The sequence below is a fragment of the Cimex lectularius genome, unplaced genomic scaffold (genome assembly GCF_000648675.2).
Source record: "Cimex lectularius strain Harlan isolate CLEC.00 unplaced genomic scaffold, Clec_2.1 scaffold385, whole genome shotgun sequence".
Classification (NCBI taxonomy): Eukaryota; Metazoa; Arthropoda; class Insecta; order Hemiptera; family Cimicidae; genus Cimex; species Cimex lectularius.
The window spans coordinates 146,795-160,989 of NW_019392918.1; the positions used below are offsets into that span (position 1 = coordinate 146,795).

Here is a 14,195-nt window from a genome sequence, read left to right on the forward strand (position 1 = left end):
TCAAAATTATTTGTAAATTTAATGTCAGCTTTTGTTTCATCTTTTTTAGCAGAGTCCTAGCGGCACAGCATCATAACCTGATTATTTTTAACATTGTACATTTTAGAATATGATCGCAAATAATGTTGATTGATACTCCAAAACATTTTAGAAATTTTCTTCTACCGGCTCAGAGGGGGAAACCAAGAAAATGTACAAATCTTTTGGAATCAAGGCGAATTACATATCAAGTATCTTGAATTTCCTCTTTTGAATCTGAAAGAAATTCTAATTGTATTAAAGACTGCATTTCATTAGGCAAATAGACTTTTGAAATCAAACATTATTTGCGATAAATCTTTTAGACGTTTTTAAAAATATTTCATATTGAATTGCAAGGCCTTCCACCTCTAAATGAGCCTTTATATAATCATTGTAAATTTAAAAAAAAAAGAAGCTATTTCTTTTATATAATTTGGAATAGTACATTTTTTTGTAGATTATAAAAAAAATTTAATTTGTACAATTAATTACAAATATTATGAAATGAAGTATGTTTCTGAAATAAGTGCGGTGATATATTTAGATTTTACTATTTTGCAAAGTAATGAATGAAGATGCTGTAATGATCTCAAAATATGTAAATAATATGTAAAATAAACGTTTAGCCTGCTGAAGCAGCCTTAGTTGTTGCTTGTAATGGCAGGGCAGCCTTGTCACATTGTGTTAATATTTTAATAATAAGTATAAATTAAAAATATGTCAAGTTTTTGACAAGAAACTTAAACAAACTTTGATATGTTGATTTGAGTATTGAATTTAATTTGTAAGAATGTCTCGATCTGTTGAACACCTTTATTTATGGCTTTCCATTTATTGTCAAAGTAAAAGTCTATGGAATAATAATTTATTTTCACAAAATTAAATTAACTGTAATATATCTGTTGTATGTTTAATTATATATAGATTTATTGTTTATGTGTACAAAATTTTTGTTTAGGTGAAATCATTGAAATTTTTAATTAACTTTCTTTTTATGAAATATTGTAAATTATTTGTTTGTATATTAATGATTTTCAATGATTGATTTTCTTGAGAATTTGTTTTTTGTTTTAATGGGATGTGATTAACTTATAAAAGACAAATTGACTAAAATTATAAAATTTTAATAATTGTCTTAAATTATTAGCTGTTTTTATTAAATTCACTCTAAATTGACCTAAGCTATGATAAAAGTGCAATTCGTTCATTCGATATTTAAATACCATATCGGAAATTTATAGAATAAGTCTACAATTAATTGATACAGTTACTCATCAAAATGGTCGGTACTTTTCTAGTAGACCGATCACTGCAAGTTACCCAATTTTAAAGTTAACACCCTTCAAGTGATTTGTTTGTCAAACATTCTCTGTTTTTATCTGTTCAATTAGTTTCAAACCTACAGAACTTTGTATAAGTTGATCACTGCCAATGCTTTTTCTATTTATTTCTTTTTTTAGTGATTAAAAAGCTAGTGTGAAGATCTACACTTGTCTGCAATATTGGTACAAAGTTATAGTGTCTTATATTACCAAGTGGCCAATAGAAATTCGTGGATGTATTTTATACAAGAAGAAAAAATAACGATAAATAAGAAATACAAAACACTTTTTCATAAGTATTTTAATATACAAGGGACAATTTTCCCCCCAGTTTGTAGCTCATCAGTAGTTCACATTTTTATAAAATAAGTCTAGAACACTGCCATCGCTCAGGAAAAAAATAATTAAACCATTTTTTCTTTCCTTGGTTTTTTGTGTAGATTTGTTTTTTAGCGGATAATATTGTTTTGCGTAATGTTTTGAGTTGTGTTCACTAATGTTGTAAGGGCTTTTAAAAGCATTACTCCTTTTAAAAAAAGCCTGTTTGCTCATTGAATTAATCAAATTTTTAAAAAATGCATTCATCTGATCTCAATTGAGGAGCAAACATTAACATTTCGCAAACAAGAATATTTTCCAGGTTTTATTCTTTAATTAAATTGTAATGTGGCATAAACAATTTATAATATATGTAATATTTGTTACTGTAATTTCCAATTAAAAAAAAGTATTTTATTTCAGTCCATTGTATTAATATTATAATATATAATTATATATTAAAGATGAAAAATAAGGTGCCTCATTACCAATGAAGCAATGTTGTTATAAGAATTTAGGAATCAACAAATTTTGTAGCGGAAACACTGCCATTTTTCTGTAACTAACATTTGAAATTTTATTTTCAGGATGAGAATATCCTTAGTTTATTGTATAGTTAGTTATAGTATTGTAAATAGAATTTAAAGTTTTATTAAAATTACAGTCCCATAAAAATAAATTTCAAATGTAAGTATTAGAATTAAATAGGTATGATTTTTCTCTATTTGTTTCATTCCTCTACCTTCCAAGAAGTATTTCCAGTTGTTATGCCCTGATGTAAAAGTGGTTTATATGGGGGACGGCGATGATTCGGTGTCTAACTTGTCTTTGGCTTGCCACTCTAGCAGTTCTGGTATTTTAATTGGTAATGTATTAGTAATCCTGATGTAGTAATAAAAATCCTCAAATATGCCATATAATTTGCTCTTAAAAAATTAAAATACAGATGAATGTTGGAGACATCACTCGACTAATAATTAACTATTTTGTTTTTCTAGTATTCATTTTGAAAAGAAACAACTTTTTCACACACAAAAAAATGATATAATTAAAATATTTATACAAAATAATTAAGTTCATGATCTGAATTAAAATTGACAATAATATACATTTCTAAGATGCTGTAAAAGCACAGCGTTCATGACAAAAAATATTTGTATGCACCTCAAAAAAGTTTTCAAAGTCACCAGAGGTGATGGGAGCATACTTGTAGGAACTTAAAATAACTGGATCATTTATTCTCTGTATAACACCTGTTTTTTTTCTATTTAAGATTTCTTTAATTTTCCCATATTCAGAATATCTGGTATTTTTGTCAAGGATGTTTTTTAATTTCTTTCTGTGTAATTCCTGCATCACTGGGGAATAAAGGTTATTAGCACATAAAATATCTGTTTTGCGTTTGAAAGAAAAATCCCTAAAAGTTCTCACTTTTGTGAAAATATGAACGTAGACTGACATTGACTATTTATTCAAGGCCTCACTTCCTTCTAAAACCTAACTACTCCGCAAAATTAATTTTTCAAGGCAAAAATAACTAAACCAAGAAGTTTTGGAATGAAGCCTCAAATATGATGCCAGTTATTTCATTGGTTTAAATCTTTATTTTTGGAAAGTTAAATAAATTCTAATCAAATTTTTCTTGTTGTAAGATAATGGGGGAGGAAACAAATTGCCTTTTCCACAATAGGTTTTTTCCTTGTTTTTCCTCATGTTCTTAGTTGCCCAATTTATTTTAATTTTTCTAAGTAATCAAAAAATGCAACTTTGCAAAAATATGCAGAATCAAATTTGAACCATGGTTATTCGGTTATTACGAAATTATTCGGCTAAATATCTGATCACTATGATCGTAAGTGTTAACAAAAAGAATATGAAATCCGGACTTGAGTAATAAAAATTGTAGTGGTTTAACCCCTCATTCACACTGCAAACAAGTAGTTGGACATTAAGCCATCCTGTGTGTCAGGAATACTTTAATTTTACATTTTTTACTAGTTTATATATTCTATAAGTTTTTTCTGTCTCCAATCCTCAGAGGTGGAGAGACTATTAATATTACATCCTAGCTATTATTGGAGCTAATAAATATTTTTCTAATAACTGCCATAGTTAGTAAAATGTCCACTTTTCTCAACAGCAGAATCATCACTTTTTGCATGCAGGAGACAATACGATTAGCACAGTAAGTTGAAGATTGAGTATTTTTATTTATGTTTTGTTAGTTAAGCATTAACTTCTTTAAGTTTGTATTTGTGGGTTGAAATTTCACTGACCTCTGTGAATACAATGTGCTACACCCAGAGGGTCCAGTTAGTCAATGTTATTTGAAAAAATTGTTCCAAAATCAATCGTTCTGTACCATGTGAAAATAATTTACTATCATTTAAAATTAAAATGATAAATAAATAAACTGGTGGAGTTGGAGATTTAATTTATCCAAAAAACAGTATTCAGATTTTTTTATACAAATGATGGCAAAATTGAAAACCTTTCGCACTGATGAATTCTGCATCAAAAACTTTTTTTAAAAATGTACATTGAATTTGAACTAGTTAAGTTCCTATTCATATCCTGTTATTCTGGAGAGTTATGTTAAAACATTTTGTTTAATGAGAAAAGAAGAACAAAAAATAGAAGTTTACAAATCACGGGATTTTTACCAAAAACGCTTAAATAAAAAGAAAAAAAACCAACAGAAAGTAATTTTGTAATATAATTCAAAAACAGTGACTGTAAAATTGCAAAAAAGCACCAATCCAAGAACGCATGACCGTTTTGCAATAATTTGAAGATAAACCTTGACTTAGGTCCTTGGTACAGTTTGTAAAACTTAATTTACACCCTCTCATGTACATTTTTTATAATACATACATGATTAACAATAAAACAATATGATAAAAAACATTGTTTCCTGTATTTCAATGAAATGTGTTGTCAACAAAACACTTAAAATGAATCCTGAACATATAATACATCATCACAATACTTTATGGCGGTCTAAATCGTTAATGAGCGCTGTGGCGAGGGTTTGTGGGGTTGGGTCAAATTGTAAAAAGTCTTTTATAAGAGAATGAGGAGGTTTTCCACCACCATGGGCGAGGCATTCTCTTCTGTAGCGCTCACCCTGGCTGCTGCTGAAGGGGTTCTCTTCAAAGAGGTTTTGCCATATTAACGAAGCGACCGCTCGGCTCATCAGGTATGAGTAGTACTTAGCGCCATAGCCGACAAGATGGGAAAACCTCAGCTGCCAAGCCTATTACATGAAGTTTTTTTTAAAATTACATATTTCAGCTATGAGGTTATATGAACCCTGGGGGTGCCAGTGTTTTTGAAAAAATAAATTGTGTTATTTGAACGTAGGGCCACTGGATTCAAACCCAGGATCTTACATTGATGAGCACTGTATCATTGTGGCTACTGACACACCCTCAAGAAGGTTTATACTGCAGGGTAACATTTTGTTTTCACTTACAGTATGCGGCACATAAGGGATGCCATAATATTCATTATGGGTGTCAGCAAGCACTTCAGTTGTCGTCCCTGATAATGGATGTGGCCCATGGTATCTTTGGTCTAAAAGAGAGTAAAACACCTGCAATTGCATGTCCGATGCACCAAAAACGTGCTTTGAATCACAGAGCTTATGTATCATGTCCTCAGGCATAGGTTCCTGTGTTTCATAATGTTTGGCAAACGTTCTCAATACCTAAAACAATTTGTCTTTACATGTAAAATTATTTAACACGTTGACTACGTCCTATGTTTTGGTTGCACATGGCAAAACCCAATTTAACATGTAAAATAGATACATAAAAATTACACAAATAATTTTTTCTATATATTTACTGACATGATAAAAATATACATGACACAAGGGTTGCATCCCCACTGCGCTAATTAAATGAAGTAAGCAACCCATAGGAATTTTGTACGATTTGGGCATGTAGTTGAAGAACAGAAAAGCAAATTATGTGGTTTTTACAAAAGAAATTTAAAAAATTACTTCCAATTGAAAAATTTTGATGATTTTGTTGTTTTTGAGGTAGCCCTAGGATTTTCGAAGGGAATTGTCTAGTGGGAGAGTTGAAAAAGTACAAATGAGAGGACACCATGTGTACACCGCACCCAGAAGGACAAACATGTTGGGTCTTTTGCAGTTAATATGTTAAATGAAAAAAAAATCTTAATACAGTACCCTTGGGTCAGAAGCAAAATATTCCATGAGAACAGAAGGAACTTCAGCGAAGTCCATCGTGCATCTTGTCCCAGTGACATGCTGATGATCTGTTCTCGCGAGCATTGAGTGCATGGCATGACCCATTTCATGAAACAAGTTATCAACCATCGCCGGTGTTAACAGACTTGGCAAGTTCCACTTAGGTGATGGGACATTTAGCATGACAACAACTATTGGGTTCTAAAAATCAACATTTTTTAACATTAACATTTTCATAATGGTATTTCAAATTTTACCTGGTAGCTTCCATTTGTTAGCTTCTTTCCTCCCCTGATTGTAAAATGGCAATCTTGGTTCGGTTTGTTTTCCCTCTCATAGAAATCGCAGTAGATGTGGCCGAGAAGTCCCTCGTCCTTGTGCACAACTGTCGAAATGAAACAGTTACTTTAAAAGTTTTAAAATTTACATTATTTTGCAAGATACCGGCTAGTTTGTAAATATCTGGCGCCCAAGTCTCCCCTACCGCTGTGTTTTCAATTGCAAAGGATATTCCATATAAACTTTCCATCAAGTTGTTCAGACCATCCATGCAAGTCCCGAGTGAGAAATAAGGGGAAAATTGTGAGTTTTCTGCTTTCAACCAATTCCTTTTCGCTTTTTGTGTAATAAAAGGAATGTCCCATGCTGACAAGCTCTAGAAAAAAATAAATTCAAGCAGGTTTCCTATAAACGGTATGAAATTAACATTTCAGGTCCAAATAATTGTTTACACCACTCTGACCCATGTGATATATTAAAATTATTTAAAAGACTATTTCTTGAGTGCTATTGATATTGCTCTCAGCCAAACTCGATTTTAATGCTATATTATCTTATCCTCCTATCTTACCACAAAATATCTGCCCCGCTTTGCCAGGTAGATGGCAGATGGGCCAAATCAGACGAGGAGAAAGCGAATGCTTTTGCCTTTTACCCGACCACGGTGCTACCCCACAGGCCAACATCAAAGACCGTACTTACAACTTATCGAGTACTATTTACTCTCTCTAATCCATTATACATATAGTTAATCCCATAAGGACTTACATAATGGAAGCATAGGGTTTATCTAGACATTCCAACATCCCCCGCATCCAAACCGCCTTATCCTTAATCTTATGACAAATCCTTAATGTTCCATTTTATGTATCAAACAAAATTGCACGTACAGACTTAAATATTCCTTTCGTCCAAGATGAAATCTACTTCCATTATCGACAATTTCACAAAACCCTCCCAACCACTGTAAATCCAAAAACTCACATCTCAACAAATTCCCTCAAACTCTTCTCACTGACTGAAGAGAGAATGGCTACAAGATCTACGAATGATAGTGAAAGTGATATTGACACGAGCATTAATTAAACAGATGAATTAGCAACATTGCAGTATTACCAATTGGTATTTTCTCCACTCTTATCTTTAATTTTGTAAATATTTCCTATCTCATTGTTACATATTACCGAAATGAAGTTATTTGTAATGTCTGCAAATTAAAATTTAAAAAAAAAATTGAAATCTCTTAAATAATATTAATTTTCCTTTAAAGACAATCATACTTCTTTAAAGGCACTATAATAGGTACACAAACTGTTGACAATTTTGTAATTATTTAAAATTTAAATATCCTTTTAGGGTCAAATTCAGGATTTTACAGCCAGGGTGTGACAGAATGTACTAGAATATGTTCTATTGGGTTGTCCGGAAAATAATGCAGGATTTTGGTATTAAACAAAAAAAAAGAAACTAGTTACTTTAAAGCAATGTTCTTTAATCAAAATAATTAATTCCGTCTGAGTAGAATTCAGAATTTTTAGAATTGATAAAGTCAATAAATGCATTTTCCAGTTCCGTTTGATTTTTGAATATTATGTGTTGTAAGTAGTGGTCCAGGTGTCTAAAAAAATGGTAGTCAGTAGGCGAGAGGTCCGGAGAGTAGGGTGGGTGAGGCAAAGTTTCATAGCCAAGCTCCAATAATTTTTGTGACGTTACACGTGACACATGTGGTCGAGCGTTGTCATGCAACAAAATGGGCCCTTTCCGATTGACCAAAGAGGGCTTCATTACTGCCAATTTCTGATGCATGGTATTAATTTGGTTACAGTATGATTCAGCATTGATGGTTTCGCCAGGATTTAAGAAGCTGTAGTGTATTAAACCAAATGAAGCCCACCATACCGTAACCATTACCTTTTTTTGATGAGTTGGGGGCTTTGGAAAATGTATTGGAGCTTCTCCTTTGTCGAGCCACTGTCCAGAACGTCTAGTGTTATCGTAGAGAATCCACTTTTCGTCACATGTAACAATTCTGGCCAGAAATGGGTCATTTTTGTTTCGACAAAGAAGTGATGCACAAACATCAAAGCGCTGATTTTTTTGGCGATCGTTTAATGAGTGTGGAACCCAATTTTCGAGTTTTTTCACTTTTCCAATCGCCTTGAGGTGGTCAGCGACGGTCGTTTTACTGACTTTGAGTTGCTCTGCAAGTTCTCGAACAGTTGTTTTGGGGTTTTCTTCCACCACTGATCGCAGAACATCATCATTAAGAGAGGAAGGCCTTCCACGACCTTCTTCATCTTCAAGGCTGAAATCTCCCTCCCGAAATTTTTTAAACCACCTTTGCACAGTGCACTCATTAACACAACCCTCGCCCCAGACTTGGTTAATGTTTCTAGCCGTTTGGGCTCCGCTTCGGCCGAGTTTAAACTCGTAAAAGAAAATCGTACGAAATTCTCGCTTTGACATTATAAGGATGACTGAATTATTTCCAAGTAGCGGAATGCTACAGAGGTAAACAAACAATATCATTTGGAAGAGGATTAATAAGTGTTGACATTCATACAAATGAGTAATCCTGTAAACGTAAACAGAATATTTTATATAGATTTTTTTTAATGAAAACTTAAAATCCTGCATTATTTTCCGGACAACCCGATAGTACAAACAAGGCACCCAACTCATATTTGCCATTCTAGCGTTTCTGCATTTGAATCCCAGAAAAGCCCAAGAAATTTTATTTGTGAACAATATGAAAAAGGTATTTTAAATTGGTTTGATTCCTCACCGGTGTCACCCAATGAGTAGTAAAAACACTCCTGTATAACAGGAATTTCTTTACTTTTACTTTTATAAGGCTCAACTTTTTCATAAGTAACCTATTTTTTGCAATTTTTAAATTCTTTTTTACTTTTGCTATAGAAAGAACTCTAGCAGAGAGAGTTAAAACCACGATGTGAAGCGTTTAGAAAACTAAATCTTTCTCTCTTTCTCACTTCTTGGTGTATGTGTAGTAAAATAAAGTGTATTTCTATTCTATTCTGCTATATTCATAATTATTTATTTTTTTACCGTGGCTGAAGGGTTAACTTCTTTCTTGATTTTGAGCATAAAACTGAAATCTTCATCAACCCTCGTCCTCAAGTTGTCACTTAGAGAGACAAGAAACTCCCAGACATTGGACGGGCTCTCTGCTAAACTTGATTTTAATGCTCTGAAATAATTTTTATATAAAATTGATGAATTAAACGGCTTGGAATAAAAATCGATTATAAATTGACAAACCTGTGTGAGTAAGTTGAAAAGCCACAAAGTTGAGCGAGCTTATACCTAGAGATCAGCAACTCATCCAACAAATACTCTTGTTCCTTATCAGGTGATAGGAATACCTTATAAGCAACTTCTCTTGCCACTTCGTTTTCTGCATCTGTGTACAGGCCACCTACGACCAAATCTCCATTTTCAGAACTAAATCTTTAAAAAAAAAATTAGGATAGAAAAATATTTATTTTTTTTATTTAAATGTAACTTACAAATTCCTTATATGATTCGGCACGAGATCCATTTTGACAGCTCTGCTGTTGACTGCACCAGACATGAACCTTTGGCCTAATTGTAAAATGTAGTCATTGAGGGTGACGACTTTTTTCCGACTCTCTTCTGACAAATGGATGCCACACTGTTCAAAGTCAAACAGGAACAATGATGCGACGTGATCATCGACAGTGGTTGTAGGCATTTTATCCCCATTTGTCACAGTGTCTCTTAACGCATTGTAAAGTTCACGATTGGTGTTTAACCTGCAGGAAAAGAAAATGTGTAATTTCAAATTTTATTATTTATTTTGAAATTCTTACTTTTCGACCAAACCGCTCAAAGCAATGCAAGCATTTTCAGCAGCATATGAAAATTGTGGCTGAGGATGTGCCAGACGAACAAATTCTGCGAGATCGGCGACACCACATAGAGTATCAGAAAGTTCATCAAAAATATCCACCATTTTCCTCGTTCTAAATAATAAAATAGCAATCAGAAAACAAAAACACGATTTAAAAAATCCTTATACATGTACATAATACCAGAAATCATTGTAAAAATATTTAACATCGTGGATCCATACAAAATTTTTGACCTGGTTTGTCATGTTATACTTATCATTAAGTTGAAGGTTTATGGTGTAAGAGTACTTAAGTACTCCAATGGTTTGGCTCATAACTGAAGAGGACAGACAGACATCACTAACCATCTCTACAGTTGATATTAATTTTGAAGTTGGCCCTGGGCAGTTGATTTCCATAAAGAATGATAATATGGAAGAGTCTCAAGGAACCACACTTGGTCCACTATTGTTTCTGCTCTATGTTAATGACCTGCCTTTCCTACCTTTGTGCCTCCCATTGCTTCATAACTAACTGCACTGATGATATCAACTTCGTGGATCAAGCTCATTCCTTTATATGGTTTTTAAAAGAATTGATAGTGCAAGCCAGTGGTTTGCTATTAACAAGTTTGACTTCAATCATTCTAAATCATCATGTGTAATCTGCAGGACAAGAACTTGTTATGTTGAAATTCCTTCTTAATGTTTCGTGTGAGCAATTGGACATTGTGGATAACATGAGGTTTTGGGTATTGAAGCTCACTACAGCCTTCATTTTGGCTGTTGTTTTTCCTGGTGTGTAAATTGACTGTTGCATGTTTTGGCTTACAGAAATTGTGTCTCATCTGCTAACAGCCTCTTTTTATGTCCATGTTAGATATGGCAGATTCTGGGGGCCTACTTCATAAGGTTTTCCTACTTCAAAAGAGAGCTTCGTGAGTGATTTTTGGACAAAGATAGACAGCTATTCCTCAAAATTTAAACAGTTCTTGGATGTTATAGCCTACAAAAAAATAAATACTGTCTGTGACCACCGAGACAAGTTTAAAACTCTTATCCCATGTCATTACTACCAGACACAAGGACAAATTCAATCTACACTTTTGAGTAATCCAGTTTAACTCAAGGCAAAACTTTACAATGAAATGTATAAACTAATTGAATTTAAAATGTCATTACTTCCTTCTTGAAGATTTTAACTGATTGAGCATATATTTTAAAAAACGTAGCATTATGTTGAACACAAAATGACAAAGCTATTTATTCCATTGGTTCTCAAATAATTATAGCATATATATTATGAATGTGATAATAATGAAATCAATGATATAAAAAATTGTTATGGGCAATTTTATATAACAGACCTTTTTGAATCAAGAGTCTCCTGGACCAGGATGTCCGTTGCAGCAATAACATTTTCTTTGAGTAGGAAGAAACCGTCATATGTCTTCAACTCACTTTTCCTAAAAAGACCCTTGAAAACAAAACAATCATAACAATGTAATTTTTTAATTATTTTATTTGTACCCTATATATATTAGTACATACTACTGCTATATATATTAGTACATACTACTACTACTACTACTACTACTACTACTACTACTATATATATATAGTAGTAGTAGTAGTAGTAGTATATATATATATATATATATATATATATATTAGTACATATTACAATGTGATCACAAAATGCTTTTTTTCTCACACTGTCACTGCACTAACACTAATTCCAGCACTGCACCTGAGGGCACATTCCATGAGAAACCAGGTAATCAGCACTGGCCACTCAGCATGAGGGTTTAAAAGGCAAGGAAGACTCAAGCAGTAGGGTCAGGATGGATTGACACAGTGGGAAACTTTTGGAATCGGGAATGGATCAGTTCATTGACAAAAGAAATGTTGAGGTCATAGTGCATAGTGAGTTTAGTGACTTAGTAAGGAGTTTTGATGATTTGTCAGAGGACTTTTGATTGGAAAGATTGGATGCAATGGATATTAGATGGCAGAAGCCCACAATTCCACTCCGCATGTCCAAAGTGGTTGCAGAAAAATCTTGAATAAGGTTAGTATATGTTGACTGTTAAGATGGTTTTCAGCCCTAGAAGTCTATATAGTTGTCCAAGTCTTCTGTTAAGTTGTTGTCCCTTAAGTCTTATATGGGAATTTCATGTCAGTCTGCTGTCTAGGTATATTCCTAAGTATCTGACTTGAATAGAAGTTGGTATCTCTTTGTTGTTGATGTACAATGGAAGGGCAAGTCCGTTTTTCCAATGTGAACATTCACTGAGAACTTTTTTCTTGATTCACTATTCTCCCCCACTTTTGCATCAGTCTTAGGAAGTTGGAGGTACCTTGGATGGGATTCAAGTTAGAAGACAAAAATTGCGTTGTCGTATGCACAGGTTTGTTGTTTTAGGGTGTATAAGTAGGGAGTATATATAATATAAAAGATATGACCAAGAATGCTCCCTTGTGGGATGCCGGGTTGTATCTATCTGACTTCTGAGAACTCATTACCTGTACTTTACTCTGAAGAAGCAGTTAGATAAGATTTCAGGATAAGGTAATAAGGAGTATGTACAAAGAGTTTAAGTTTATAAAGCATGCATGGATGCCAGACCCTATCAAGAGCTTGCCCATTCAGAAATGCATACAAGCAAAGATTATTTGTTCTTTAGAGCAGAGGAGATAGTGTCAGCAACTCTTAAATCTTGTTGGATTGTGGAATGATGAGGACAGAAGTCGACTTGGTGAGAAGGAATGATTTTATAAGTATGTAGGATTCTTTCAAGCATTTTCGACATTGAAGGAAGTAGGCTGTTTGACTCACTTACCGATTTCTCGTTGCTGAAACTCAAGCTGAGCTTGGTGCTGGGCCTGGTGTTGAAAGCAGTCGCAAGAGGGGACCAAGTCCCGATCGACGACCTTTGACATATTATAGCACCTAATAACATTTACAATTTCATATTTTAACAAATAAAACAAATAACGAAGAAAAACATAGAATTTATTTTTTCCTGATGATAGATTCTTACCACTGATGGATAAACCAATAATTTTGTCTAAATAATTATATGTATAAATGGTTAAATTTTTATGGTTATATGGTTAAATGTTTCCAATAATGTGTGGTGATTAGTGACCGTTAGTTGATGACTCACAATTTCTGAATAGTTTCCAATAATTTTGGTACACCTAAATTTATTAAATACCTATAGATTGGTCTATTGGAAGTGTTTTGGCATTTTCCCGTGGTCAGTGGTGGACAAAACTAAACTAGGAAGACAAAAACATAAAGCATCTCACAGACCAAAATAATATCAAAAGAACAAGTTCCAGATTTATCACCCCACCAACCTCAAGAAGGCTCACCACTAAGACAATATACCATCTTTTATTTAATCTTATGACCCACTTTTTTGTGCTAGGCCACAATAGGGTTCGGGGCCTAGAGAATTGATATTGGTTATTTTTTTGGCCATGTCCACTTTCACATTGCCTCAGACCCAAATGCCCAGGGACCCATGCTAAGGTCAGGACATTGGTGTACTGACTTCTGCCAGGGCTTCCATCAAATTTCATACAGTTTTTACCCTTATCTCGCAAGAGACTAAGGGCTTAAGTGCGTCCTGACTGTCAGAGAAAATGTCCAGTGAGGAAAACCAAACCAGTACAATCGGAGGAAATATCCTGAACAATATTACAAACAAGAAACATATATAGATCAATTGTTTTTATGTAAATTTAAAGCAGCATTCAACAGCAGTTAAGATACAGGTACTTCTTACCTTTCAAGAGAAAGTTTCTGCTAAAACCTGTTTTACTCCAAAACCAAAACATTTCTTCTTAGTCTGATAAATTGTTATTTTAAGACTTTTTTAAATATCTGTTCTATTATGTTGTACCCGGTTTGTTTTTTATTGTGGATAGTGTATTTTTGTTTGGTGGATTTGTTATCAGTGGAAGGTTTCAAGATCGAGACCGCATGATTGGTAACAGGTTTCTAGATTGACTTTGCAATCAGGTTGATTATTTTTTCTATAATAATAAGTTTTTTAAAAAGGACTAAAATAAAATTGACTTCCTTGTAAATTGTTATTATAAAATATTTCTGAAGAAAGGCATTTTTTCCTATAATTCCTTTACCACCCTC

At 33.2% G+C, this 14,195-nt stretch overlaps 2 protein-coding genes across 9 annotated transcripts in view; one reads left to right on the top strand and one right to left on the bottom strand.

Annotated features, from left to right (window-relative positions):
• The window catches only part of LOC106672663 (histone demethylase UTY), an 83,485-nt gene extending 81,104 nt beyond the window's left edge, over window positions 1-2,381 (top strand). For 7 of the 8 annotated variants that reach the window (XM_014404258.2, XM_014404254.2, XM_014404252.2 and 4 more), the window contains one exon: window positions 50-2,381. In XM_014404258.2, coding sequence (XP_014259744.1) covers window positions 50-76 — 27 coding nt within the window. In that variant the 3' untranslated portion in view covers window positions 77-2,381. The remainder of the gene's footprint in view (window positions 1-49) is intronic. The other variant, XM_014404253.2, reaches the window with a different exon arrangement.
• A 1,957-nt stretch (window positions 2,382-4,338) lies between these two features.
• Window positions 4,339-14,003, bottom strand: LOC106672676 (mitochondrial intermediate peptidase). Its single transcript, XM_014404285.2, has 12 exons — window positions 13,831-14,003; window positions 12,877-12,986; window positions 11,401-11,510; window positions 10,014-10,166; window positions 9,690-9,956; window positions 9,442-9,630; window positions 9,229-9,370; window positions 6,325-6,535; window positions 6,138-6,265; window positions 5,860-6,081; window positions 5,137-5,370; window positions 4,339-4,917 (listed from the first exon to the last, which is right to left on the bottom strand). Exons 1-12 carry the CDS (start codon window positions 13,880-13,882, stop codon window positions 4,642-4,644), a joined length of 2,094 nt encoding a protein of 697 aa, XP_014259771.1. The 5' UTR covers window positions 13,883-14,003; the 3' UTR covers window positions 4,339-4,641.
• Between the last annotated feature and the right edge of the window lie 192 nt (window positions 14,004-14,195).

Coding starts and splice junctions, on each gene's coding strand:
- LOC106672676 (XM_014404285.2), bottom strand. CDS start 13,882: ATGTTTTGGTTTTGGAGTAAAACAGGTTTTAGCAGAAACTTTCTCTTG. Junction 9,631..9,689: donor CCGAATCATATAAGGAATTT/GTAAGTTACATT, acceptor TTTTTTTTAAAG/ATTTAGTTCTGAAAATGGAG. Junction 9,371..9,441: donor TTTTCAACTTACTCACACAG/GTTTGTCAATTT, acceptor AAATTATTTCAG/AGCATTAAAATCAAGTTTAG.